Below are 26,898 nucleotides of genomic sequence, written 5' to 3' on the forward strand. Positions count from 1 at the left end.
AGATGCTGTGCAGCCCTTGTTATCATGTACCAAAGAGACAGGTGTGAGCTCACGGGATGTATTTGATACGTTGTTGCCTCTCTTTATAGGTGGGAATTCAAATGTAAGTCCTAATGAGGCAAATATTCGGCCTACGTAGATTTCAAACGACATCATAGATCAGCCTATTTTTGATGCAGATTTACAGGATGTAATTCATGAGGATAGGGCTGAAAATGAGCAAGCTAGAGGTATGCCAAAATGGCTGGTACAAACCTTGCGTGATAGTAAGATTGATGCACCTATGACTAGTCGTACTCGTTCAGGTTTTCAGCATGCCTCTTATACATCAGATTGTTATGCTTTGGCTGTGTCTAGTATGTGTGAAGAGGAAGAACCTCTTTCATTTGATGAGGCACAAAATTCAGAAAATTGGTTGGCTGCAATGCAAAGTGAATATGATGCTATAATGAAGAATGGTACATGGTCTTTGTGTGATTTGCCTATTGGTAAAAAGGCCATTGGATGTAAGTGGGTTTTTAAGTTGAAACGAAAGCCAGATGGCAGTGTTGATCGCTATAAGGCTAGGCTTGTTGCAAAGTGTTACGCTCAAGAAAAGGGCATTGATTTTGATGAGGCTAGGCTAGGCTTGTTGCAAAGGGTTATGCTCAAGAAAAGGGCATTGATTTTGATGAGACCTTTGCTCCCACTTGTCGTATGACTACCATTCGTAGTATTTGTGCATTGGCAGCTCATAATGGTTGGAATGTACATCAGTTGGATATAAAGACTGCGTTCTTGAATGGAGATTTGCATGAGGAGGTGTATGTATCGTAGCCTCGTGGTTTTGTTCAAAGAGGGCAGGAAAACAAAGTGTGCAGGTTGAAAAAGGCTTTATATGGTTTAAAGCAAGCTCCACGAGCTTGGTATGAAACGATACATGCATATTTGACTACACATGGTTTTCAGAATAGTCCAACAGAAAGCACTTTGTATGTTAAATGTGTGGATGATGTACATCTAATCATTGCTCTCTATGTCGATGACATGCTGCTCACAGGACCAAATGAGAGTCATATTGCTGATTTTAAGGCTGATTTGAATGCCTCTTTTGAGATGTCAGATTTGGGGCATTTGCATCATTATTTGGGGATACAATTTAAGCAGTGTGATGGAGGTATTGCTTTGTGTCAGACAAAGTATATTGAGACATTGTTGCGGAGATTTGGCCTTGAAGACTGCAAGCCTATTGCTACTCCAATGGAGACAGGTTTGAAGTTGAGTCTTCATGATGCTGGAGATCACTTTGATGTCACACTCTATCACACAGCTGTTGGTTGCCTCATTTATGTATGCATTACGAGGCCGGACATTCAGTTTGCAGTCTCACAGGTGAGCAGGTTTATGCATAGCCCAGGGTCTCAACATTGGAAGGCAGTTAAACGCATCTTTCGCTACTTGAGTGGCACCATACATCTTGGGTTATTTTATCCCAAGGGGGGATCGTTGCCGCCAGATTTACATGCTTTTTCGGACTCAGATTGGGCTGGTTGCTATGACACAAGAGTGTCCACAAGTGGTTTTTGTTTCATGCTTGGTAGCTCATGCATATCTTGGTTAAGCAAGAAGCAACCTACTGTGGCCACTTCTAGTTGTGAAGCTGAGTACAGGGCAGCTTTCACAGCTACGGTTGAGTGTGTGTGGCTCAGACGGCTTATGGCTGACTTGGGTGTTGGACAGGAGTCTGCCACCTCTATCTTCACTGATAGTCAGAGCGCATTGGCAGTTGCGAGAAACCCAGTTTTTCATGCTCGCACAACGCACATTGAGGTGCATTATCACTATGTCAGGGAGAGACTCTCAGCAGGAGAGATCAGCTTGGCCTATGTGCCAACACAGGACAACCTCGCCGATCTTTTCACAAAGGCGCTTCCTCGTGAGAAGTTCGAAGCTTTTCGCAAAGCTTTGGGCTTGCTCCCCTTTGTGGACTGATCTACTTTGGGCATGGCACTCTCCTATACATGAGTGCCAGCTTTTGTTCACACCATCACTCCGAGGGGGGATTTGTTGCCATATATATATAGGCAGTGATGTGTGTGAACACACTTAGGACTGCCGAGGCACTTTTTCCCTCTTTAGGAGGTTTTTTCCCCCGGCTTGTATATACGCCCATCATTCTAGGGCTAACTTATCTTTGTACATTGACACAATCTAATACACTTTGTGTTGTGTGCATTCTTCTTCTTCTCCAAGCTTTGTGTGCTTTCCTGCAACCCTAATTCCAACAGTAATGAATCTTGGCTTAGATTAAAAATACTTGAATGGATGAAAATTGAGAGATTAGTCTTTAATTAATTATAATTAAAATTCTTGAATAAATCTTGTTTTAAATCTTGTGGTTGAATAGACTTAGAGCAATTCTTGGTCTAGAAAGAATCTTGTACTTGGATAGATCTTAAACTAGAACACTTGAAAATTTAGACAAAACTTTACTTGAATTGGTATAAACTTCGTAATTGTGATTGGTATACAACTTAAGCTTGGTTTCTAGTCATTTGAGAGCTATTTCTTTACTTTTCTCATCATCACTAAATTCGATGGTGAAGCAATTGATAACTTGAATCAAAGACTGGAGAAACTTACTTGGATCGTGAATCTTTAAATTGGTCTTAATCTTCTATGAAATGTCGAGCAATCTTTTTTTTTAAAACTTGAATTTGGGCAACTAGATCTTGAAGATAACTTTTGCTAATCTTGTCTCGATCTTTCTAGTTAGGTTTGGGCGTCTAAAATTCTTTTCAGGAGCTAAAGTTTTCTAACTAGGTCTAGAAGGAAAGAATATTTAGAAAACAGATACAAAAGCAAACAAGAAATTGTATACAATAAATAATTTTTTTACACATACCTCCACCTTTGGTTAATGTGTCGAGTGCGTTAACCTCTTCGGTGTCAAGCATGTCCTTTGGTGCAATTTGGTTCTTCTTTTTAGTTGGGCAAGATTTATCATAATGTCCCTTCATCTTACACCTGAAACACTTGACAATAGACAGCTTGGATACGATGTCATTGGTCGGGCTATGCATGTCAGATGCTTCCACAGTTTTAACTTTCTTCTTAATATATTTGTTCATTCTAGACAGATGTCGTTCAATCCTTCTTTGAAAGTTGTCCCGATGCTCTCGTTCTTGATTCAAAAGAATATGGAGAGAATCAAGCTGTTCCTGAATAGTACAACGGTGCTGTGGATTTTCACCCATTTCCTGACAATTAAAAGGAATAAGAAAAATTTAAAATAAGAGAAAAGATAGGGTTTCTTATCTCATATGGAACGTCGAGCTAGATGTGAGTCCTGCCAAGTTAGCTCAATACACAAATGCATAATTTTTCAAGAAATAATCTATGTACTCTTTAAAATTAGAAAACTAGCCGCAGGTTAAAGCAACATTTTAATGATATCTTCACTAACAAGCTGTTTATATTATTCGGACTTGATGAGGATTTAGAAAACAACATTATTCACAAGAATTTGACTAAAGTCTCAAAATTTCTCTTGAGGTAAATTCTAAAAATCTGTAGAAGAAATCCAAACTAACTATATGTACATGGGATCATTTTCCATAAAATATGATGGGAATAGTTAAAAAATCTGTAGAAGAAATCCAAACTAACTATATGTACATGGGATCATTTTCCATAAAATATGATGGGAATAGTTAAAAAAAATATTTTCTTTTGTAAAACATTTTACTGATCTCATTTGTAAAGCTTTAAGCTTATTTGAAAGCTTTTAAAGCTTAGTCAAAAGCGTATATATATATATATATATATATATATATATATATATATATATATATATATATATATATATATATATATATATATATAAATCTATGAAGCTTTTATGCTGATTAATAAGCTTAATAAAGCTTTTATAAGATTTACAATTTCTTTTTCTCCCACGCCTATCCCGACAGCGCAGCGCGCAAGAGTAAAAAGGGAGAATTTTAATTAAAAAAAAATCAACGCCTACTGAATTTCGCGCAGCCGGCCAAGATTTGAGGGAGAACCCTTTTTATTTTTTTATTTTTTTTAAATGTGGGTTGAAAGCAAAAGCTCACAAAGCTTTTAAGCCTCAATAAGCACAATTAATAAATTGTGGTCTGAAAATTTCTACCCCCTCTAAATTCGCAGCGCTCGACGTCACCGGCCGGATGGAGACAGGAGCGTGCTGCCGCCAGGGTATGAAGGAGAGAGAGGGAGAGAGAGAGAGAGAGAGAGAGAGAGAGAGAGAGAGAGAGAGAGAGAGAGAGAGAGAGAGAGAGAGAGAATAATTGGAAATTTTATATATATATATGGCTTTTACTCATTTCTCAGAGAGTGCGCTTTTACTAATTGAGAGAAATTAATAAAAATCCATCACCTCCCACCCTTGATTATAGAATTCAGACAGTCTTATTGGTTTAGCAATCATGCTATGACCCTCCATGCTCCTCTGCTTGCTCTTTCAATCCATACGGATAGATTAGGAAGAGGATTAGTGAAGAGGAAGGTGGTTTTATGGTTTTGGGAAACCCACTAATGGTTTTCGACCTAGTTTTACCCTTTGGGCAATAGATTGATGGAGATTGATTACCCAATGGTTAAAAACAAGCTTTATTTCATCCATACATAAACAAAAATCCCTAAACGTGTTCTTCTTTAGTTTAAATTCAAGAAAATTACCAAAATCACCTCTGTTTTTGTCTCTTTCACCTCTTTTGACCGCCTTCAAGAAAATTCAATTACACCAAAGCTCTGATACCTCTGTCTCACGGGACCCTTTAATCTTCTTGAAGAGAATAATAAAAAACTCATAAATTATATCAAATATTAAAACAACTACTTGAATTAAATTGAACATTAAAGCATATAACAAAACATAAGGCAAGAGAAAGAAAAACATCACCATCAACACCAGGCTAGGTGCAATCTTCCCCCCCTTGTGCGTGGCCTTCCCCCCCACACAAGAGTATTTTTATTAGCTTCCAAGCAAAAAATAGGCCATAGCCCCCAAAAATATACAAAGTGTGCTTTTAGAGAGCACGACACTCTTCCACAACAAAAATAGAGTGTCCCAAAAATATGGGCTAGGGTAAAGCCTTTAGGCTTTAATAAATTCAACATTATAAATGTATTTTTCCCAATGTATCAAAATGGAAAAATCAACTACTAAGGTTACAAGCTACGCTTGTAAAAATAAATGTGATGCTCATAAGAAACATTCTTCTCAACATTAATCATCAATCCTCGTAATCTTCTTCACTTGAAAATATAAGCCCAATTAATAATTAAATTAATCCCACAAATATTAAACAGGCACAAACCATAACCAACTCATGACTACCAGGCGTAAGTATCCCAGGAATCACCCTGCCATACAAACCTAACTGAAATAATCATAGACTGCCCCAAGCATACGTCATATACCGCACGTATTAATATTTATAGTGGTGTCACCCACGATATTAACCTAGCCGGCATGACACAAGAGTAACCTAGGCGTCCCCAAATTACTCAAGAGGGAAAAATAATATTCTTAAAAGAGAACTTAAAATATATTCTCATAACAATCATCCTCTTTGTAGTAGTTGGTCACCCTTTTAAACTGTGTCTTCTTGATCTTCGCAGGGCTCTATGGGGCGGTTACAGTCTGCTGCCTTCACACGTGTGCTACTGAGGTGGTGCTCACATCATGCGTCATGGGTTCTGCTCCGCCTGCTGTGCCACTAATCCTTCCACTGCCATTACACTGTCAAACACAACACTTGGCATGCCCGATGTTTGAGCTTTTGCTCCTGAAGCGGTTCCCTTGACAAATCTTTGTTTGAGTTTTATGAACATCTCGGGGGGGGGGGGGGGGTATGATCCTGGATGTACACCTCATCGGTGTAGGTGGCTCTTTTTGGATCCTCTTCAGTATTTTTGCATGCTCTTCTGAATAGCTCAGACCCTTGTTGCTTGCCTGTAGTGTTTTTTGATCAAAGAGCCTCACCACCAGTCAGAGTGGATTTTGCCCCATAATCTTTTTCTCTACCATAGGTATGGGCCTCCATTCAACTTGGGCCGCTTCTTCCTACTCTTCTGGATTATCTGATGATTGGCTTCTTGCCCTTTCTGCTCTACTAGTTCTTCGGTGCCCCATTTCCATATATTGGTACTTGTTGCGAGTGGTTGCATTCTGGGGGGTGGGAGCATCCTCCTTCCCTCTTGTGTTTGTGAAAACAAAAATTGAGAGCATGGGTGCTCCAGGGGAAGAGGTTTCTGGACTAGTATGGACTTTATTCTTTCTACATTTTTTAAATATTGTGGCAATTCCATGTTTGCCTTCAGTAGTTCAGAAAGCATGACATGTGAGGCTTCAAAAAAGGGGTTTTCCATGTTGGCCCATGGAGAAGAAGAAATGTTGACCAGTCGGTCTTTTAAGCGTTCATTTTCCTTGAGCAAAGCTTGGTTGGCATCCTGTAGCTTATGGACCTCAACCAGTAGTTCTCCTCATTCTCTTTTGGGTACTCTAGGCATCAGCATCTGTGGGTTTTATGTGGCTAGCTCTGCATTTGTTTTTACTTTTGAGAGCTCTGCTTGGAGTCAGGCAATTTTATCTTTTTCTTTCCTCAGCTCTAATTTCCATTGCAATATTGTTTTTTGGGTTTGCTTCACCCTTTCGGCCAATTGTCATGCTTCTTCTATTTGTATCTGTAGGGTAGCCTTGTAATTTTCCCAGTCTCTGGACCCTTCTTTTCTTAGCTGATTTTCATTTTCTATGCATAGCTGCATCTCTAGTTCCAATGCATTTAACTCATTAATGACATCCACTTTGAACTTGGTGCTTCTTTCAAATTTTTGCTTGTACTCCTCTACCTGGTCTTTTGCTCTGTCTCTCTCATGGATTGTATCTTTTAATATGTGTGCATATTCTTTTGTGGGTGTGGTCTCCTGCAACTCCTATTGCAACACTTTGTTCCTTTCAGATAACTTCTTTGCTTCTTTTTCCCAATGTTCTACTTTCTAGGTGGTGGCAATGCCAGCATCAGACTCTGGTCTTCACTTTCTGTTTGTTTCTCCTTTCCAGAAGCGCTGGTCTTGGAAGATTCATGGCCCACTTGCTGTTGCTATTGCTGTGGCTGTTGTTGCGGTTATAGTTGCTCCCCATCTCCATCATCATTGTCATCTAAGTCATGGATGACCTGTTGGGGTTTGCAAGACAACTGCTCATGGATTTCTACTAGAGCTTGTAACGCCTAATCCTATACTTTGCTGAATCTAGACTTTTTTGTGTTAATTACCACTGCTTTGGCATCTAGCAGAAGGCACATGACTTCCTCTTCTTCCTAGGTTTTCAAGGCTTGTATTTTAGACTTGGTGACTGCCAAAGCTATTGTGTTGTCTAGCACTTCATCCTTTAATCCCTGGATTTCCTCAGCCTAGACTTTTGTTGGCTTCCTTGCCTCTTCCAATTCTGCTTGTAGCCTTTCTATCTCTGCTTGGAGAAATTGCCTCTTGCTATGAGAGTCTTGATTTTTCCCTCACTTAGCTCTTTTTCTTCTACTATGGTCCTTTCAGCCATGGCCACCTTCTTCTGCAACTCCTCATTTTGCTACGCCATTGACTGTGATTTGCATTCCAACTCCTTGGTTTTTGTTGTGGAACTCATCAACATTCCATACTGTTTATGATTTAGTGCACTCAATTGATTAATTGCACTCCAGGCCTTTGTTTCATACTCCTCCATTAACGAGAGAGTGTGAGAGAGAATTTTATGGGGCATAGTCATTTGATGCTTTGTCCATGTGCAGCTGTTGGGTGGGAAGTTCCGCCTCTAGTTTTTCAGGTAATTTGTCTTTGTGGCTTAGGCTTTCTTGTGCCTTTTGCACTAGTGCTGCCACCTAAGGCTGCAATTCCGTTGGTATAATCAGCTCTATTCTTGTGGGCATCTTCCCCTTTTGGGCTTCTTCTTCTTTTGTTTTTATGTTGTTCCCCTTCTCTCCTCTTCTTCTCTTCTTTCTCATTTCTTTTCTTTTCTTCTTTCTTCTTTTTCTTTTTCGCTTCTTTAGATTTCTTTTTTCTCTCAATTAGCGGCTTCGTGTTTCTTTTTCTCTTTCCAATTTCCTTTTCCTTTCTTCTTCTGCCCTCTTTTTCTTGGCCTCGGGCGGCATCGTTTCTTCATCCACCCTATTCTTCCTTTTTTTTGTTGGCTTTATGGGTGATCTTTTGCCATTCTTCCTCGTCATCCACATCATCCTCAAATGAATTGAAGGTTACTTTGGCAGCTCTCGAGGATCCTGCGACTTCTTTTTTTTGTTGCTTGTTGGAGATGTCTCCTATCCGTCGATCCACCGATCTTGCAACTTGGGTAATCGCCCTCAGGTGTGCATGTATGATAGTGGGTTGTTTCTCTTTAGCCCTGGTGGCTGCTCTCTTGGCTAGATTTTCTTATAAATTGCAGCCCAATTTATCTTCTCTCCTGCCTTTGCTGGTTTGAGTAATTTGTAATTTTTGTTAGACATGTCCTCTGGCTTCCCCACCATGAACATGATGTTCTACAAGAAGAAGATAAATTGTTCTTGCTGGGTTTCGTTTCCCACATCTTTTACTTGGTGCATGTTGCCTGTTTTAGGGATTTCTTCATCCACCCTTGGCCTCAAGTTGGTGTCAAGAGCTCCATCCAAGGCCAATCCGAGTGTGTGGTGCATTGCGTTTTTTGAGGTCTTTATCGGCTCCTTCCCCTTCATGTGCAAAGTGTTGGTTTCTAAAAATTGATTAATCAATATTTCCCCATCCTTTGGGTCCTGCAGCTCCTCCCATTGTCGATCAAGAAATTTTTCAAACTCACACCTCCTTGCCCACTCCTGATGCTCCTTCTTCCTCATGTATGGGATGAACACGGGTATGCAAAGGATTTTCTCTAGTTTTTTGTCAGGCCTAAGTGTCTTGTTGATCTTCGACGTGGTGCTATTTTTAAAAAAAGTGTTGTAGATGGGTGAGAGTGTGTCGAGCAAGAGAGCAGAATGTCAATGTGAGCGTTTGTGTTCCCTTTTTATAATGTTTTCTCATTTTAGCTTCCTTTTTTTTAGGTGTTTCAACTTCTTCATTTTCAATGTGATGTGACCCTTGATTTACATCATGCTCGCCGCCTTGGTTTAATGCTATTAAAACATTTTTGCCGTTTTCCCTTCTTGCCATTGTGAGTGGATTTTTAATGATGTCATGATACGTGCCCTTCATGCAGTTGCTTATATGGCCTTTTCTATTGTTGACTTGGGCTAGCACATGCTTGGTCATTTGCTTTTTTGTTGTCCGGGATTTGATTGGTTATAGCGATCAGGGCTTTTGTGGTCTGGATATCCTTGCAGTCTGGCCACCCTTCTATAGCTTTGTTATTTTTTGAATCTTCCGCGTCCACCTTTACTGGTGAGATCATACCATAACATATGCTTTGGACCGGCTCCTGGTCTTCCGCTTCTTCTTTTTTCGGTGGGATTTCCACTAGTTGGCCTTTGTATTTACTCATCCTGAAGCCATTGACTGCTTTTGGAAAGGTTGTACCATCCAAGTTTTCTAATGTGAGCATTTTGGTTGACCGAGTCTTTCACTATATGAATGGTCCTATTCACTGGATCTTGAATTTTTTGGGATGAGGTCCCAACTTGGCATTGTAGACTAATACAAGGTCCCCTTTTACAAAAACTATGTGCTTGAGATGCCTACCAGTCCAAGTCTTTCTTCTTCGTTGCACTATCTCTACTTTTAAAGAGCTGATTTACCTTTCCTCCTCTAAGGCTAGGAGTTCCTGTATTCTGTGCTTCTAGGATTCTTCCATTGGGAGATTCTCTTGAATTTCCACTCTCAGACTGGGTACCACATACTCTATTGGCATGACTGCTTCCAAACCATAGACCAGTTTGAATGGTGTTGTTTACCCAGTCGCACCTTGAATGATGTTTGGAATGCCCATAGGGCAACATCTAACTTCTGGTCCCAATCATTTGTTGGCATTTATGATTTTCTTTAGAATCTTGGTCAGCACTTTGTTGGTAGATTCCACCTCGATTACACTGTGGGTAGTAAGGTGAGGACTTCTTGTGATTGATCAGGTACCTTTCCGTTAATCCCTTCATCACTTTGTTCATGAAATGTGTCCCCTGATCATTTATTATTTCCACTGGCAACCCATGCCTAGCAATGATGTCTTTGAAGAGAAACTTCACCACCTCTTATGCGGAGTTGCGTTTCAGAGCCTTAGCTTCCTGCCACTTGGTGAAGTAATATGTTGCTACAATGATGTATTCACATATGCTGCCTTTTGTGGGTGGCTTGATTGGTCCCACAAAATCCAGTCCCCACTTCATGAATGGTGACAATGGTAGTATGGGTGTGATGGGCAACCTATCGGAATCTTCGGGTTGACCCATGTGTTGATAAACATTACAGTTCTTTGCTACTATGTTGGCATCTCTCATGATAGTCGGCCATCATAGGCCTACTTGCAAAATTTTCCGGGTTGTTATTTTACCACCCATGTGTCCTCAAGTGATGCCGTGGTGTGCTTCTCTTAACACTGCTTGCTGCTCATGGTCCAGAACACATCTGCGTAGAATCTGGTCTATGTTTCTTTTGTAGAGTTGCCTAGCAATCATAGTGAAATTTCTGCTCCTTAGGGCAATTCTCTTTTTCTTGCTTGTAGTATATCCTTCTGGAAAAGACCCATCTTCCAAAAACTGCATCATGTCATAACACCAATTTTCTTCTACTCTGGTTGATGCTACTGTGAACAAGTTAGCATTTGGGAGTTGGTCTTCCACACCCTCCAAAGCAGGTTCTCCGGAATCTAGTCTGGACAAAAAGTCTGCCATTGCGTTTTCTTTTTTGGGTGTGTGCTGAATGGTGAAGTCAAATTTTTGAAGTAGAAGCATCCATCTTGCCATTTTCCCCACCAGGAAGGCTTTGTTCACTAGATAGATAAGAGCTTGACGATCCACATGGAAAACAAATTTATTTTCCAAAAGATAGTGCCAGAACTTGTTCACAGCGAAGATCATGGAGAGAGCCTCCTGCTCTATTGTGATGTAGTTTTTTTCGCTCTTGTGAGAGCTTTGTTGGCATAATGTATAAATTGCATGTACCCTTTTTGTTTCTCATGCTTGAGTGCACTACCCATTGCCCTATCTAAAGCATCTACGTAAACATGGAATATCAGATTCCATTCCATATTGTTCACTACCGGTGTAGATGATACCATGTTCTTTAGCCAATGGAATGCCTTTTGACATTCCGGGCTGCTCCATTCATATTTGGCATCCTTTTTTGTCAGTGCATATAATGGATACACCATATGTGCTAAGTATTTCAAAAACCTTGAATGCCACTTCACCTTGCCAAGGAATCTTTCAAGTTGCTTTATGCACTGGGGAGCGGACATTTTGGATATGGCCTTTGCCTTAGCTGGATCTATGGCCAATCCTTGGGCTGACACGATGTGTCCTAGCAGTGTTCCGGACTTTATTGTAAATGCACATTTGGCAAGATTCAACTTCAACCTTGTATCTCTGCATCTTTGCAAACATAACCTCAGATGATAGATGTGTTTAGCTTTATATTTGGACACACTGAAATCATCCACAAAAGCTTTTATGAAATATGTCAAGTAGTCATAGAAGATTTTCTGCACCATTCTTTTTGGAAGGCAGCATGTGCATTTTTTAAGCCAAACATTATAATAGTTGCCACAAAGACACCCCACTCTGTGAGATGAAGGCTGTTTTCTCCCTATCTTCTGGGGCTATCTTGACTTGGTTGTACCCCCTGAAACCATCCAAAAACGAGTACATCTCCTTTCCGCATACTTCATGTAGCAAGGAGTCCGTAAATGGAAGCGGAAAGGGATATGAGTTTGTTGCTGCATTTAGCTTGCGGTAATCTACACATATTCTGATCTTCATATTCTTTTTGGGTACTACCACAATGGGATATATCCAGGTAGCTTTTTCTACTAGTACGATGAAACCCACCCTCAATAGTCTGTCAATTTCTCCTTTGACTTGCTTTGTATAGTTTGGGTTCATTATGTACCTTTGCTGTCTAATAGGTATGGCTCCCTCTTTTAGGTTGATGCTGTGCTGGAAAAATTTAGGGTCAATGCCTTCCATGTCTTCATACAACCATGCAAAGACATCTTGGTATTCCTTTAACAAGGACACTAGCTCCTATTTGAATTCTTCTTCTAGCTCGAGACTGATTTTCACATGCTTTTCATCTTTTTCTTCCCCTAGATTAACCTCCTGTAACTTTTTTGGACTGACTTTGCGACATTGTTTTCCTGGTTCTCCTTTTGCTTTTGCACCCATTCCCAGATGTCTTGGATCTCTTCTACTTGCTCTAGATTCCATGCCCACTTAATTTCTTCCGAGACCTTCTCTTGCAATGTTTTGCTTAGTTTTAAGTTTTTTGTTTTCCCGGAATCTACTTCTTCATTCTTTATTTGATCATCTGCTACTTCCGCATTTCCGTCCTTTATCTCTACATGATTCCTTATTGCTTTCCCCACATTTATCATGTACAAGGGCACCAGATTTGGATGTTCACGGAGTATTTTGGTCTCTTCATCGTCATCAAAGCCTTTTGATATGTTGAAAGTTTCGGCATGGACAACCCTCTGAGCAGGTTTTACTAGTTTCATTGTATCAGTGAGATCCACATGCACCTTCTGCTTTCCCTTATGATGGTGATTCTGTTACTACCCCAGTCCTGCTTTACCTTTCTATGTCTTAGCCAGGGCCTTCCTAATAATACCTGGTAAGACCCAGTGTGGTTTTATGTGGTGATAACTACTAAGTTGTCAACCTATTTGATCCTCATTGAGACATTTTTTATGATTCCTTTTGGTACCACCACCCTATTGTCAGCCATTCTTATGTTGAACTGAATGGGCTCCCACTTGTGGCCCAATCCTAATGCGGTTTCTTCAATGACAACATTCACTCTTCCGGACCCTCCATCCAGCATTGCATCATTAATGAGAACATTGTTGAGTTGAATTATGACTTTGGCCACTTCATCATCTCTGAATGTTGGTGTTTCTTCTGCTTGCATATTGCCACATTTTGGGGTTTATTCCTCTACCGTGTGCTTCAGTTCTTTACTCAGTCCTTCAATGCCTGCCATCAGAATTTTGGACTTGAACCTTGGACATAAATCCAATACTTGTTTTAGCCGAACCTTTCTATCCAGCAGCATTGACATCACATTTGTTTGCAACAACCAGTTAGCATTTTTCTGGTTTTCTTCTAGGCATTCCTTGTCAAAGTGCTCTGCATGCTTGCTTCCACTTGCTTCCAAAAAATCTTCAGTGATTTCTCTTGAGAAATCCTCCTTTTTCTTGCCTTGCCTTCTTTCTATTTCCCTAGCAGTTTGAATTCTCACCTTCTCCTGCTGTTCCCAATCCACAACTGCCATAATGTGGCCTTTAGGTGAGTTTTGATCACCAAGCGGAATTATCACCACACCCAATTCACTTGCCTTAGCCCTTGTCATGCTAGGATGTCATGAACCTCTAACTGCGTGTCCTCTGCCTGCATCATGTTGGCACTTAGCGGATTCTCCTTGAGCTACATCAATTCCGCTTGTCTTTCTTCGTCATGCTTTTTCTTCATGGCACATTCTGCTTTGGTATGTCCAGGTTGTTGACAATAGTAGTATGTGAAGTTGGTGGTTCCTTCGGAATGTCCTTGGCCTCTTCTCTCTAAAAAAACTCTGCAACCTCTATTCCCATACCTTCACATTCCAAGGGGTCTTCTTTCTGCTCCCTCTATGTTGTCACCATAGGAGCTCTATTCTTCATGTTGTATCTACAGTTTCATGTACTATGGTTGTACATGTTACAAATAGAGCAAGTTGGAGGTACAATGCATTCCTCCTTGAAGTGACCTTCCTGCTTGCATTGGAACATAACACATTCTTCCAGAAATCTACGCCTTTGTCCTTTTTCATTTTTTTGCCCACTAGAGTGTCCTGCGATGAGTCGCTTGAATCGTCTTCTTCAATGGTGGTGACGCTCTTCCTGGGATTCCTCTTTTGTCTCCTTTCCCGACTTCTTTTTTTGCCCTTTTGGCCAGCTCCACCAATTCCTCGAATTCTTCTTCAGTTTTTGCTTGCTTTGTGCTGCCTGTTGCATGGATGTCCGGCTTGAGCCCTTGGACAAACCAATCGACAACTATTTGTATCGAGGGTCGGGTTTGTTCCACCACTCTTTGCTCATTCTTAACAATTTTGTTGCATAATCTTCCACGTCCATGTCCTCTTGTTGGAGCTCTCTCATTTGATCCAGAGTTGAGTTGTAGACTTTATCTTGCGGAATCTCCCTAGAAAGGTAATCACGACTTCTTCATAGGTCTGGAAATGGTTGTCTTGATATCTTGACACCTACTCCGTGGCTTTGTCCTTGAAGGTATTCATGAAGGCGTCTCTGTGCGAATTTCACTCAGCTTTGGTTCTTCTAAATCCCGAGGTCTGCTGGCCACATTCTACTATTGCTCAAACCTCCTCACATGAAGATCTGCATCTTCCCCTTTATCGCCTGAGAACACCGAGAAATTTTTGGCTAATGACATCACCATGGCTCCCTTCTTGAACCATCTCCGGGGGTTTCCTTGTGGTTGTTCTTCTTGGTTTGGTTGCTCCACCCTTTCTGAGTCTTTCGGACCTGGATTGTGCACTGCTTTTCACTCTTGACACTCATTTTCTTGGTCCAAGTTGTACTTAAGTTTTGATGCTACCTCTTGTGCTTGTGTGCGGGTTAGCAGATGTTTCCGCATTGTCTTCTTGATTATGACGATGCAAAGTACTCCCTACTGCGAGCTTCCTAGAGGGTCTCTTAGAAGGCATCACTTTTTACCCTCTTTAAATTCATGAACACACATGAAACATGCTTGAATCTGGTCGGGTCATGTGGTGAAAAGCTCTTCATGTTGACTTTTTCAAAAAATTCCTTTCATGCTGTGGTTTCACCGTGGTTTTGCTTGAAATGTATTTACGCTCTCCCTTGCTTGCTGGTGTAGAATGCTATTGAGTAGAGGTTTTGGTCCCAAGCAGGATCCCTAGGTGTAAATCCAGAAGTAATGTAGACAGAGGTTGTTAACCCTTACTAATGTGGTCACAGTTGGAGTGCCTCCAAAACCAGAGGAAACGAAGTTTGAGGAAAAGTCAGAAGGAAACAATTCTAGTGTTCTACGTGCTCCAGTGTTTCCATGTGAAATCCACCTAGATTGGGTGAAGGAATCAACAGATATCTAAATTGAGATCCACTCTCGCTTTGTAAAAGAAGAAATGGTTGAGTCTTTGAGTAATGCTCTTGCGGAGTGTCATGATAAAACCATGCAAATTTTGGTTTTACAAGCCCAGCTGCAAACACAGAATGCAGAGCTTAAGAAATCAAAAAATAAAGCTAAAAGATTTCAAACCGCAATGGTAGATCTTAGGATTATTAATCTGACAATGGTGGAGCAAGAGTTACAGATTGCCATAGATGCCAAAACTCAGGATGAAGAAAGAGTTAAAAATGTGGTAACAACTCACCTTGCCAATCTATAGGAAATTCGTTCATTTGTTGTTGTTTGCGGATGAGGATAAAATTCAGAAGCAAATGTATAAATCCCATTGTGATGCCCAGGTTGTCATTGATGCTGAAGATCAAGTTATTGAGGTCATCATGGTAATGGCATAGGAATGGGATAGTTGGGAGCTCAAAGGGCTTGCAGATATGGAGAAACTATATACAAAGATGGATAAACATTTTCTTTAGGCTTTGTAGAGCGACCACCTCCTACCTGCTGCAAAGTTATCTTGCACAACTCTCAATGCCCTAAACCTAGTGATGATGAAGGTGACATAGCTAAAGAGGAAGCTAGCCAGGTTGCAGGTGCTGCTACAACCTCCCAGCCGGATTCAAGCAATCTGCAGAACTAGGGAACTTCTACGGAGGAAGCAAAGCTTCAAGGCCAAGTGGCAGAGTTGCAAAACCAAGTGTTGTGTTGGAGAAGAAACTGAAACTTGCCATCGTAGAGTCTAAACGACTAGTGGAAGAGATGCGGATCCCAATGGAAAAAATAAGCTTATGCTTGCCACCCAATGATAACCCTTTGCCTAATCTAGATAGCCAAACTTTCCAATAGCATGCATTATATAGAAGGAGCTGATATCACAAGATGAATGCAACTCTCTTCACCTCCAAAATACGAGGATGAAACTCAAGAGCTCTCTAAAGAGAAAAGAGAAGCTGATGGAGAGGGCCGACTCTTTAAAGACCTTGATTGGAGAAAGGACCAACAAGGGGGAAAGTCATTTCGAAACTATAGAAGTAGGTCAAGGAGCTGCGATAGGAGAAAACCGACTTGGAGAAAGACCTGGTGAAAGCTCAGGAGGACCACAAAGCTCAAATGGAGTTTCTAATTTAACTCATCATTTGGAAGAAAGGAGTTAACAAGTTGCCAACCTTCGCATTCAAGTTTTACATTCTGCGGGGGTAACTTCGTCATCAAATACTCGTGTCAGCTCTATTGGTATGCTCCAACAACTCCGAAAATCAAATGATAAGCCGATTTTCCGATCTAATCAATTGGTGGACCAACTTGATAAAGAAAGGGCGACTAGTCGGCAGATGCAGTAATTAAAGGGGGATAGCTTGTATAATTATCAACATGATTGTTTCCATGGGGCATAATATTTACAACAATTGGTCCTCTTTATTAAAAGCCTCTACCCCTTTTGCCTCGTATTTGGGGTGGGATTAACCAATTTTCTTAAGTATACTTGTCCTACTAACAGAAGGGGGAAGGAAAGGAGTTTTGTGGACTCGAGTTTTGAGAGAGAGTCCATAGAGCACCCTGCGGAACACACTACGGTTCTGTCAGACAGGACTAAATGGGCATGTTGAAGCTAGTAAACCTGTATAGTGGGATGGTGAATTTTGGCTTCGAGCACCAGCATGCCTTGACCCTATTGCTCACACTGTGGTGAACTGCACCTAGTGCTTATTCTTTACAAATTCATATTGATTATAATGAGGTTCATCTGGAAGCTGTAGTACTAGAAGTCAAATATAGAAATCCATGAATTTTTTATGGACTTGGAAATCTGGAGGATTCTAAATTTTATTCTTCCTCTCTGGATAGCCGGTCAGTAGTAATAATTGATGGAAAGTGGTTCTGTTCATCCATGCGGCCGACCCACTGGGTGTGCTAGGTGTTAGCAGCACTAATATACATTAGGAGAATTCACTAACATACACTAGGTGGATTCACCATGGAGATTCAATAGGGCATTAATGCCGCTTCAAATCTTCATTTGTAAACACTATATATAAGCGCTAAGTGCTCATTATAAGAGAGAACTATATATAAGCGCCAAGTGCTCATTATAATAGAGAGCTAACTTAGATTCAATATAATACAGAAGATGATTATTCTATGCTAGTTATGTTCTATTGTTGGTTTGTGCATTTTGCTATGGTACTATTCTTTTTGCAAAACTCAGTACATGTTGGTTGAACCCACAACAACCACTAGCCAAGATGGCTGACACCCCACCTCTATCTCCTTTGTATGTTGGTTAGAATTGTTTCCACGACTTAGCTCACTGTGCCACCAAAATAGTATCAATTAACTCCTTACCACCCTATCGTGCACCTCTATCATTAGGTCAACAAAAACATCGACACTCAACTCTCGCTCGGTGCCATCCTATGTCTCCAACAATACTTTGCTTGCGTAGTGCCTACACCACCTATGGACCACTTACCCTACCTATTCCTTGATTCTCCTTTCAACATCATCATCACTATTTGATAACATTGCCCCCTAAAGCATTGTCAATCATTAACGATCGTTTTCATAGGGCAATGAAGCTCTCATCAACTTACTACAAAGGGGTGGAAGCATACTTTTTCTGAGGCTCTCCTCACCTTAGTGGGGTTAAAATTATAACCCTCTTTATAAGTTGGGGCCATGCACTGAGTGGAAAATGTTGATTTATATTAGTTTGGAGAAAGAAAGACGATAGAGGCTTAATTTGCATAATTAAAAAAATAAATAAATAAAAGGAGTTGCTTTTTGCTCCCTATCTGACTCTCACCCTTTCTCTCTCAAATCCCAATGCTTATTGCCTCTCTCTCTCTCTCTCTCTCTCTCTCAAATCGCAAGTACTCGGTGTCTCTCCCTTGCGCTTGATTATTTGTGTCTCTTTCCCTGAAGTCCCTTGCACTCAATTACACTAAACTAGAGAACTCACATCATCATATATAGATGCTCATAGGAGTAATGTAGTGTATGGGATGATTTACACACACAATTGCAAGCTCCCCCTACTTCTCTCCTTTGTGTTAATTTATCTTGATGCGAAATTTCAATTCTATCTCACTGAGTTCTCTATACACATCACCAACATTTCGATTCTCTATTACCTAGTTCTCTATACACGTGAGTAGCCAACGTTTCAATTCTTTGTCATAGAGATCTCTATGCATGCAAGCAAGAGTATCTCTCATAGCAAGCAACTCTCTCTCTCCTTCTCTCTCTCTCTCTCTCTCTCTCTCTCTCTCTCTCTCTCTCTCCATCCATTACTTCTGATCAGCCCATCACTCCCCCTTTTGCCATAGCCAATTAATCTCTCTCTACATCTATTGCTTCTCAATAGCCCATCTCTCCCCCTTTTGCCATAGCTAATAAATCTCTCTCTCAAAAACAGACACATGAACTCTATCTCCATATAATTTTTTAAGTGTAAAATAAAGATCTATGGTGGTCCTTATGTCATGAATACAATAAATTGTAAGATAGGATTTTTCTGAGGTAGTAGAGGCATTAGGCATTCCAATGACCAAAACCTTATTTCTTCAACAAATAGTAGAGGAATTAGGCATTCCAATGTGTTAAACACCAAAACCTTATTTCTTCAACAAATAGTAGAGGCATTAGGCATTCCAATGTGTTAAACACCAAAACCTTATTTCTTCAACAAATAGTTTCATTGACTAGGCTAACCACATAGTGTCTCTAGAAATATATTAACATGCTCTCAAACCTATGCATCTCCCTCTTGTTATAGATTTTAAATGAACAAGAAAAACCACATGCAGAGCTTGTTAGAAATCAATGCTCCACCCTCCTCACTGTCATTGTGTAGGTGATAGGTTGCTCTATTAGGCCCCCTTATGAGGTGTAGCCGTTGTGTTGATGAGCACTTGGGCATCCGCCAACAATAGACACTGGATGTCGGCCATATGTGGCTAGATGGTTATGACTAACCCTCGATAGTGTATATAGACTAGTTCGGCTATCTTCATTTCATATCGAGATCAATCTATCTTCATGCGTTGTGAGCACTTGTATGTGCATGTCATTTTCAGTCCAGAATCTACCTAGATTGCCATCAAAGCTCCTTGCCGAAGTGCATGAGTGGACATCAATTTGTAACTTTGGTTTGAAATAGTAATTCAGCATTATTCTCTATTGATGCAAGTCCACCTTAATGTTTTTTCTTCCATAGCTGCCCAAGCCTTCTAGTTAAGTAAGGCTTAAGATGGTAACAATTTTTAAAAAGATTAAATATATCATTCTGAAGAATTGGCTTTGAATTCATTCTATCCGGTGTGTGTAGCAGCAATGGCGACAGGAGCGCCACCAACCGCAGGAGGGAGCACATTAGCTTCTACCCTCAACATGGGTCGCCTTTCCCTGTCCTCACACGCCTGTTTCAAGGGTGCCGCTTTCCTGCCTCTACCTCTGCCGGCAAGCAGCAGGCGCCTGCTGACCCTCCCGCTCACCATCGAGGCCGCCCACAAGAAGGGTTCCGGCAGCACCAAGAACGGCCGCGATTCCAATAGCAAGCGTCTCGGGGTCAAGATCTACGGCGACCAGGCGGCCAAAGCCGGTTCCATCATCATCCGCCAGCGCGGCACCAAGGTAACGTCTTGCCTCACCCTTGCATATCTCAAATTCCAACCCCCCCCCCCCCCCCCCGCCCCCCCCCCTTTTCTCTCTCTCTCTCTCTCTCTCTCTCTCACACACACACACACATGCACTCACATGCCTCTACACGTGTTTTAGCCAGCAGAAACTTGTAGGTCTGGACATTTTTAGCCCTTGAGGTACAGCTATCTTGGGTCTCCTGCACTTGTGGAATACAGTGGTCCGCTGTCACCCAGAAAAATGGGTTTTACTCTGTCTCATATGTTGAGAACTCAATTGTTGATTGAGACCAGCTAGATAAGTGGTCTTTTTCTGAATCAGAATTGCAGGGGACTACATTACCTCCATCAATCATAATATTACTCTTAAATTTTGCTTTAAGAGCATCATTATACCAGAGTTTGGTTTGTGTCTCCATTGATCCAAAGCCACTGCCAAGCAGTGCAGAAAGTTTACCCTGAGGTAATGCCGGGGTCCAATGTTTGGCGGAAAACCCCAGTTGTCCACATGACGATTCACGACTGGCTCCACAAACGAGAGATGCCTCCTCATGAGGCTGGACATGAGGCAAAAAGGGCAGAGATTTGTGCACTTGATATGAATCAAAATCCATCCCATCGGCTTGAGAGGCTGGTGATGACCTACTATTAGGATGGGCCCTTTTCCTGAAAAGTTCATTGCAGCTACCTTATTCCTTTTGTGTGGACTTGCACTCGGAAGCCCATCTGAAGAGGGGAATGCGTCTGTGTCAAACCCAGCCCTGAGACCACAAAGTTAACACATGAGTTGCCCCCACCCTCACCCCCACCCCCACCCCCACCCCCTTCATTTTTGTTTTTTCTAAGGATTTATTTGTTGATATGGCTTTGCAGTTCCACCCAGGGAATAATGTTGGATTGGGGAGAGATTACACCTTGTTTTCATTGATTGATGGAGTAGTAAAGTTTGAGAAGTTTGGGCCCGACAGAAAGAAAGTAAGTTGCTTCCAATTTTAAAATGCTACTGTAAGTTTGAGTTTGCACCTTCAACATGCATGCGCTTGTATGTTTCTGCAGGTCAGTGTTTACCCAAAAGTGGAACAACCAGAGAACCCTAACAGCAGGAAAGTGAAAAGGCGCGATTTTTTCCGCCTTAAACGTGCGCAAACCAAAGCATACAAAGCAGGACTAGAAGTTCCCACTTCTCTTCCCACTTTGGCCTTAGCCTCTGCAAAGGATGTACAAGATTCTGAAGAGAAAGCTCTTTGCTAGGTCAAAGTAAGAAGAGGTCCCCCTAAGTGGTAGCTTTCTTCTTCTATGGAACAGAGAAAAAAAGGACATTATCTTGGGAGGAATTTGTACTTAGTATCCCTCTCTTTGTGCAAGCTCTTCTATCTATGATACAAATGTGTGTATCACTATTGTTATTAATGCACTGGGAAGTCCACGTATGTCTCAATTGATACATGACACAAATCCACGCACACAAGAAATCTTGGCTGTTAATTTTTTCATAATGGTAAAACACTCTGGCAACATTAACATGAGGATCGTCTATGAGGTGTGGCTATTATTAAGATGTGAGCATTGAAGTGTGGGACTTATCTTGAACCTACTTGTATGGAGTGGCATGTGTGAGATGCCGTAGGTGTCAAGGTGTTGAGACACAAATCTGCTGCTAGAGGCACAAGCCCCATAGCTTGCCAGGATTGTGGTAACCAAGCCAAGAAGGACTGTGTGCACTCAAGATGCAGGAGCATGTGTTTCTGTGTACATGAAGGATATACCATGTTGAAGCCTACACCCTGGAACACTTATGGCAGGTTCTTCTTACTGTCCAGCCAATCACACATTCTCCAGCTGGTGTGCATCAGTGTCTTCATTGGCTGGCATCATGCACTGTGCTGTAGGCTCAAGTGGTACGATTCCCAGAACGTAGGTAACGAGTCACAAGTGGCATTAGGACTTGGGCTAGATAGATCAAGTGGTATGATTTCCGGCCCTTGTAAGACATGTTGAGATTAGAATCAAGTGGAACGTTTTATGGATCCTTGGGTATGATTCCCGGACCCCGTGGTTCAGTTGTATGATTCTTGGATGATATTAGATGAGCGCATTGATCGGATTCTTGAATTGATCATGTATGTGATACAAGAGTAGGATTCTTGGATCGGTTGACCATTGCGCACCTGGGATGGGACAAGTGTATGTATTGGTACTAGGACCTAGTCCAAGATGGGACTTGTTTGTGCACTGTAGCCTAGTCAGGCTCAACTGTACTCTTCACTGAACAGTACTATTTGGCCAAGTGTAGTTGGTAGACTCATGGAGACTTCTGGTAGAATCATATGTACAGTTCATATTTTTCAGGTAATCACATGTCTTTAGAAATCCCTTGTCTTGGTTAAGTACATGTGTAGTTTCTTGTAAGGTCAGCTGGCAAGGGATATCATGTTGCCTATGCTATGGAAAGATTTTTTGGATAATGGATCTTCTTGATGGAGAGATGGACTTGCTTTGGAGTATGGATATCTCCATGGATAGATGGACTTCCTTATGGCAATATGGAATATAGGTTTATGGATTGGCATTGTGGATCTTTGGATTTGTTTTTTTTTTTTGAGAGTATGGATCCATATACAAGTTTATGGATTGGCTTCGTGGACTTTTTTCTAGAAATATGTATTTGTCTGGTAGAGATATAATTTTGCTTTGATTACTTTCAGCGTGATGAGTTCTTCGTCCAGTGTTGGATTATGGAGGACTCTTGGATATGTAGGACTTGATGGTCTTGGGTCTCTAGATGATTTTGCAAGAAGTTACGGTTTTGGACTTTGGTTTATAAGACTTTTTTATACTTCAGGACAAGAGGAGGGTGATGTCAGCATTTTTGGGATTTACAAGATCTACAAGCATTTATCTGTATTTTATAGATTTACCAGGATTTATGGACAAGCTTTGGGAATAGGAGGTTATTTGGGTATGGATTCTAGGCACCTTGGACATCCTTGTTGGCATCCAAGAATACGACTCGGGGGTTGGAATTATGAACAACATGCAATCTATTCGGGCATGACTATTAATGCAATTAAATACTAAAAATAAAGGCATAAAACTTATCCACTTAAAACCACATGCACAACTTAAATATTGGACACCACACTGGGACTGTTATGAGCTCGCTCCCCCTTGGAATTATCTCATATTACCCTACATAAGTCCTACTCTTTGAAAAACACGCTAGTGAAGCTCTAGGAATCGACACATGTCTTAGAGGTACTCTAGGAATAACACCTAGAGGCTTTGCTGGGCTCAAGTCTTAGAGGTGCTCCATGACTTGACTCAAGTCATGGATTCAAGTCAAAGAGTTGCACCACAGCCTTAAGAATGCTAAAGTTAGCTTGTGCTAGCTTTTGAACTCGTGCTAGCTTTTGAACTCAAGTGATAGAGGTGTTCTTGGACTTGAGTCTTAAAGGGGTTCTAGGATTTAAGTGTTCTTGGACTCAAGTGAGTGATAAAGGTGTTCTTGAACTCGAGTCCTAAAGGAACTCTAGGATTTAAGTCCTAGGGGTGCTCTAGGGATCAAGTGTAAGAGGTCTTTTGGAACTCTAGTCTTAGAGGTGCATATATGGTGGACCCTAAATACAATTGAAAATTTAAGACAAATTATTAAAAGCATCCGCTTCATGACTTATAACCTTATGACTCTTACTTAAAATTTAAGACTTTAATTAAAAGCATCCACTTCATGACTTATGTAAAGGTATCATGTGCCTTAATATTTAGATCATAAATATGGGATTTATGTAAAGGTATCATGTGGCTTAATATTGCTAAGTAATGTGCCTTTACATGATACCATTACATAAGTCATACCTTTACTTATAACTTTATGACTTATGTAAAGGTATCATGTGCCTTGTAAACAAACTGAGTCACTACTTCAAGAGTGATAACATGAATGTGGTGCTATCATGTGAAGTATAGTGGAATTTAGGTCACAACAATCTTAGATGGAGGTGATGGTGTTAGCATTAAGAAGTGTTCGGAGAAATGAGGACAACCTTCCCTCATTGATGACATAGCCCAATAGTGAAGCTCGTTGATGGCACCACCATCAAGCCCATGTAACTTTTACAAGATCTTAAAATCAAGATCTCTAGCATGAGCTTTTGTCACTCTCTTTTGCAGTGACGAACTTTACCTAGCAATCCTACGTAGGTTGTCCGTGCAAGATGAGATTAATCTATGATTGTGATACAGATCACACATTTATATTGAGAAGAGAGACAAAACTCTTAAAATCAACTTAAGAACTTACCATGAACAAAGGTTCTCTAGTAGAGAGTCACAACAACATAATTTATGCTATACTTGTAATAAAATACTAGAAGTGTTATGCTAGACTTGCAACAAAACATTGAAAGAAGAGCATGAGAGTTTAGAATACCACAGTTGAAAGACTTTGAGAACTGGATACACATTTTGGCTATAATGGTGGAACTAGATATACCATAGCCGAGAAGAATGCAAGAGAGGGTGAGCTTGAGATCCTTGCAAGCAAACACACACACACGAGTAGACAAGCACACAAGAGATATAAATGGTTAAATTTTATTATATTCTCTTCTCTTCTCTACAACTATAACATAAAGATAAAAGTACATACTATCAGGGAAAGTACTCTCCTACTATAACATATGAGGTCGATCCATAGTGTGAACCTAGTGTGAACATAAGCTGACACTATAACTATGTCATAACTCTAGTACACCAAAGTGGTTATCACACAGCCTACTGGCAGCATATCACCCATAATCTCACCAACCATGCAAGTGGTATAAGTGCAGAGCTATTATCCTAGCATGTCGACCATATTCACACCACTAGTTAAGCTCAATATCTCAATATTCCCTCTCGATCTCACCTTGTTCTCCAAGTAATCTCATGAATTGAAGATATCGGTTGCCTGATACATAATATCAAGGAAAGTAATCTCACCTTGTTCTCCAAGTAATCTCATGAATTGAAGATATCGGTTGCCTGATACATACTATCAGGGAAAGTAATCTCCTATTATAACATACATGGTCAGGTGAACCTAGTGTGAATATAAGCTGGCACTATAACTATGCCATAACTCTAGTACACCAAAGTGGTTATCACACAACCTACTGGCAGCATATCACCCATAATCTCACCAACCATGCCAGTGGTATAAGTGTAGAGCTATTATCCTAGCATGTCGACCATATTCACACCCACTAGTTAAGCTCAATATCTCAATACTCCCTCTCGAGCTCACCTTGTTCTCCAAGTAAGCTCATGAATTGAAGATATCGGTTGCCTGATCCTCTGTGTTGATATATACTAAATCCACATCACCTTTTAGAACCTTTTCTCTTACAAAGTGATAATGCACCTTAATGTGCTTTGTCTTAGCATGATACATTGGGTGTTGCTCATGTTATCACAATAACAACACTCCTAGGGCAGTCACTCTTGAGAAATGTATGATATCACGTCAGTTAACTGACGAGATATTTTTAAATCATGCCATATATAGTGTATACAATGGGTATATTTATAGGTTTCCTTTATAGTATTTATACATAAGGGCTGTAAAAAATATGGAAGGATACATGTATATATATATATGGACATCTCTTGAAGAGTGATCACCTTGGGATAATACCCATGTCTTAACAAGTAGCTTCTCTGCAAAACCAAGTTGCCTCACATGCTACCATAGTAGCGCCCTTGTACTTTGCATCAGTACTCCACAAAGCAACCATAAAGATATACTCTAGCTAACATCAACACTTCCAAAAGAAAACATAAAGCCACTAGTAGATCTCCTTTCTGCTGCTAGTATTGAGACACTACTAACCCAATCTACATTTGTATATCCTTGTATTCGTGCCTATATTCCAGCCTCATAGAAAACTCCATAGTGTACTCCATGTATTTGTACATATATCCATATATCTATATCTATATTCCAAGCTCATAGAAAAGTCCATAGTGTACTGTGGACTTTATATATCTGAGTATCCTCCGAGCCTCATCCAAGTGTGGCTACTTTCCCAGGGCCTACATTTGTATATCCATGTATCTGCACCTTTATTCCAGCCTCATAGAAAAGTCCATAGTGTACTCTGGACTTTATATATTTGAGTATTCTCCTAGCCTCATTCAAGTGTGGTTGCTTTCTCAGGGCCTGCATGAGTTGGACTCACCAATCCAGTAAAATAGCTTAAATCTGGCTTGGTGATTGTGATATGGATCAAACTCCCTACAATGTGCCTATACATAGTAGGGTCCTCCAAAATATCACCTATATATATGTAGCCAATTTTGTGTTATACTCCAATGGCAATGAGATTAGCTTATAACCTGACATCCCATACTTGGATAACATGTCCAATGCATACTACCTTTGTAAAAGCCAAATCCTATTATGTTATCTAATCACCTCTATTCCCAGGAAGTATCACAGCTTACCCAAATCCTTTATTTCAAACTATATTTTAAGGAGCATCTTCACCTCATGAATGTTAACATCATTGTCCCTTGTGAGGATACTCAAGGCATCAACATATATGCCCACTAGAATAATGCCCATGTTAGTCTTTTTTACATATAGTGAAAAATATACTATAGATATATGAAATCTAATAGTGGACAAGATACTCTCTTATCTTGTCTGACCATGCCCCAGGTTCTTGTTTCAAGCCATACAAAGCCTTATACAACCTACAAACAAACTATGGGTATGCATAGTCCTCATATCTTAGTGGTTAAAACATGTAGACCTCATCTTGTAAATCACCATCATGTAAAAAATCATTCTTTATATCCATTTAATATAAAGACCATCTATTTGCTCAGCCATAACAATGACTGCTCTCACAATTGCTATCCCAGTAATCGACTTAAAAGTTTGT

The 26,898-nt window shown here is 40.6% G+C and overlaps 1 protein-coding gene across 1 annotated transcript; it reads left to right on the forward strand.

Annotated features, from left to right (window-relative positions):
• The first annotated feature begins 19,612 nt into the window (after positions 1–19,612).
• Positions 19,613–21,506, forward strand: RPL27 (ribosomal protein large subunit 27). Its single transcript, XM_086815670.1, has 3 exons — positions 19,613–19,967; positions 20,846–20,947; positions 21,029–21,506. Exons 1-3 carry the CDS (start codon positions 19,668–19,670, stop codon positions 21,221–21,223), a joined length of 597 nt encoding a protein of 198 aa, XP_086671796.1. The 5' UTR covers positions 19,613–19,667; the 3' UTR covers positions 21,224–21,506.
• The last annotated feature ends 5,392 nt before the right edge of the window (positions 21,507–26,898 follow it).

Source organism: Cibotium barometz, chromosome 21 (assembly GCF_041138505.1).
Source record: "Cibotium barometz isolate CiBa-2024 chromosome 21, ASM4113850v1, whole genome shotgun sequence".
NCBI lineage: Eukaryota > Viridiplantae > Streptophyta > Polypodiopsida > Cyatheales > Cibotiaceae > Cibotium > Cibotium barometz.

Bases quoted from the DNA above. Each gene is read 5' to 3' on its own strand.
- RPL27 (XM_086815670.1), top strand. From the start codon at position 19,668: ATGGCGACAGGAGCGCCACCAACCGCAGGAGGGAGCACATTAGCTTCT. The intron at 19,968-20,845 runs GTAACGTCTTGC...ATGGCTTTGCAG, and splicing joins TCCGCCAGCGCGGCACCAAG to TTCCACCCAGGGAATAATGT. The intron at 20,948-21,028 runs GTAAGTTGCTTC...ATGTTTCTGCAG, and splicing joins TTGGGCCCGACAGAAAGAAA to GTCAGTGTTTACCCAAAAGT.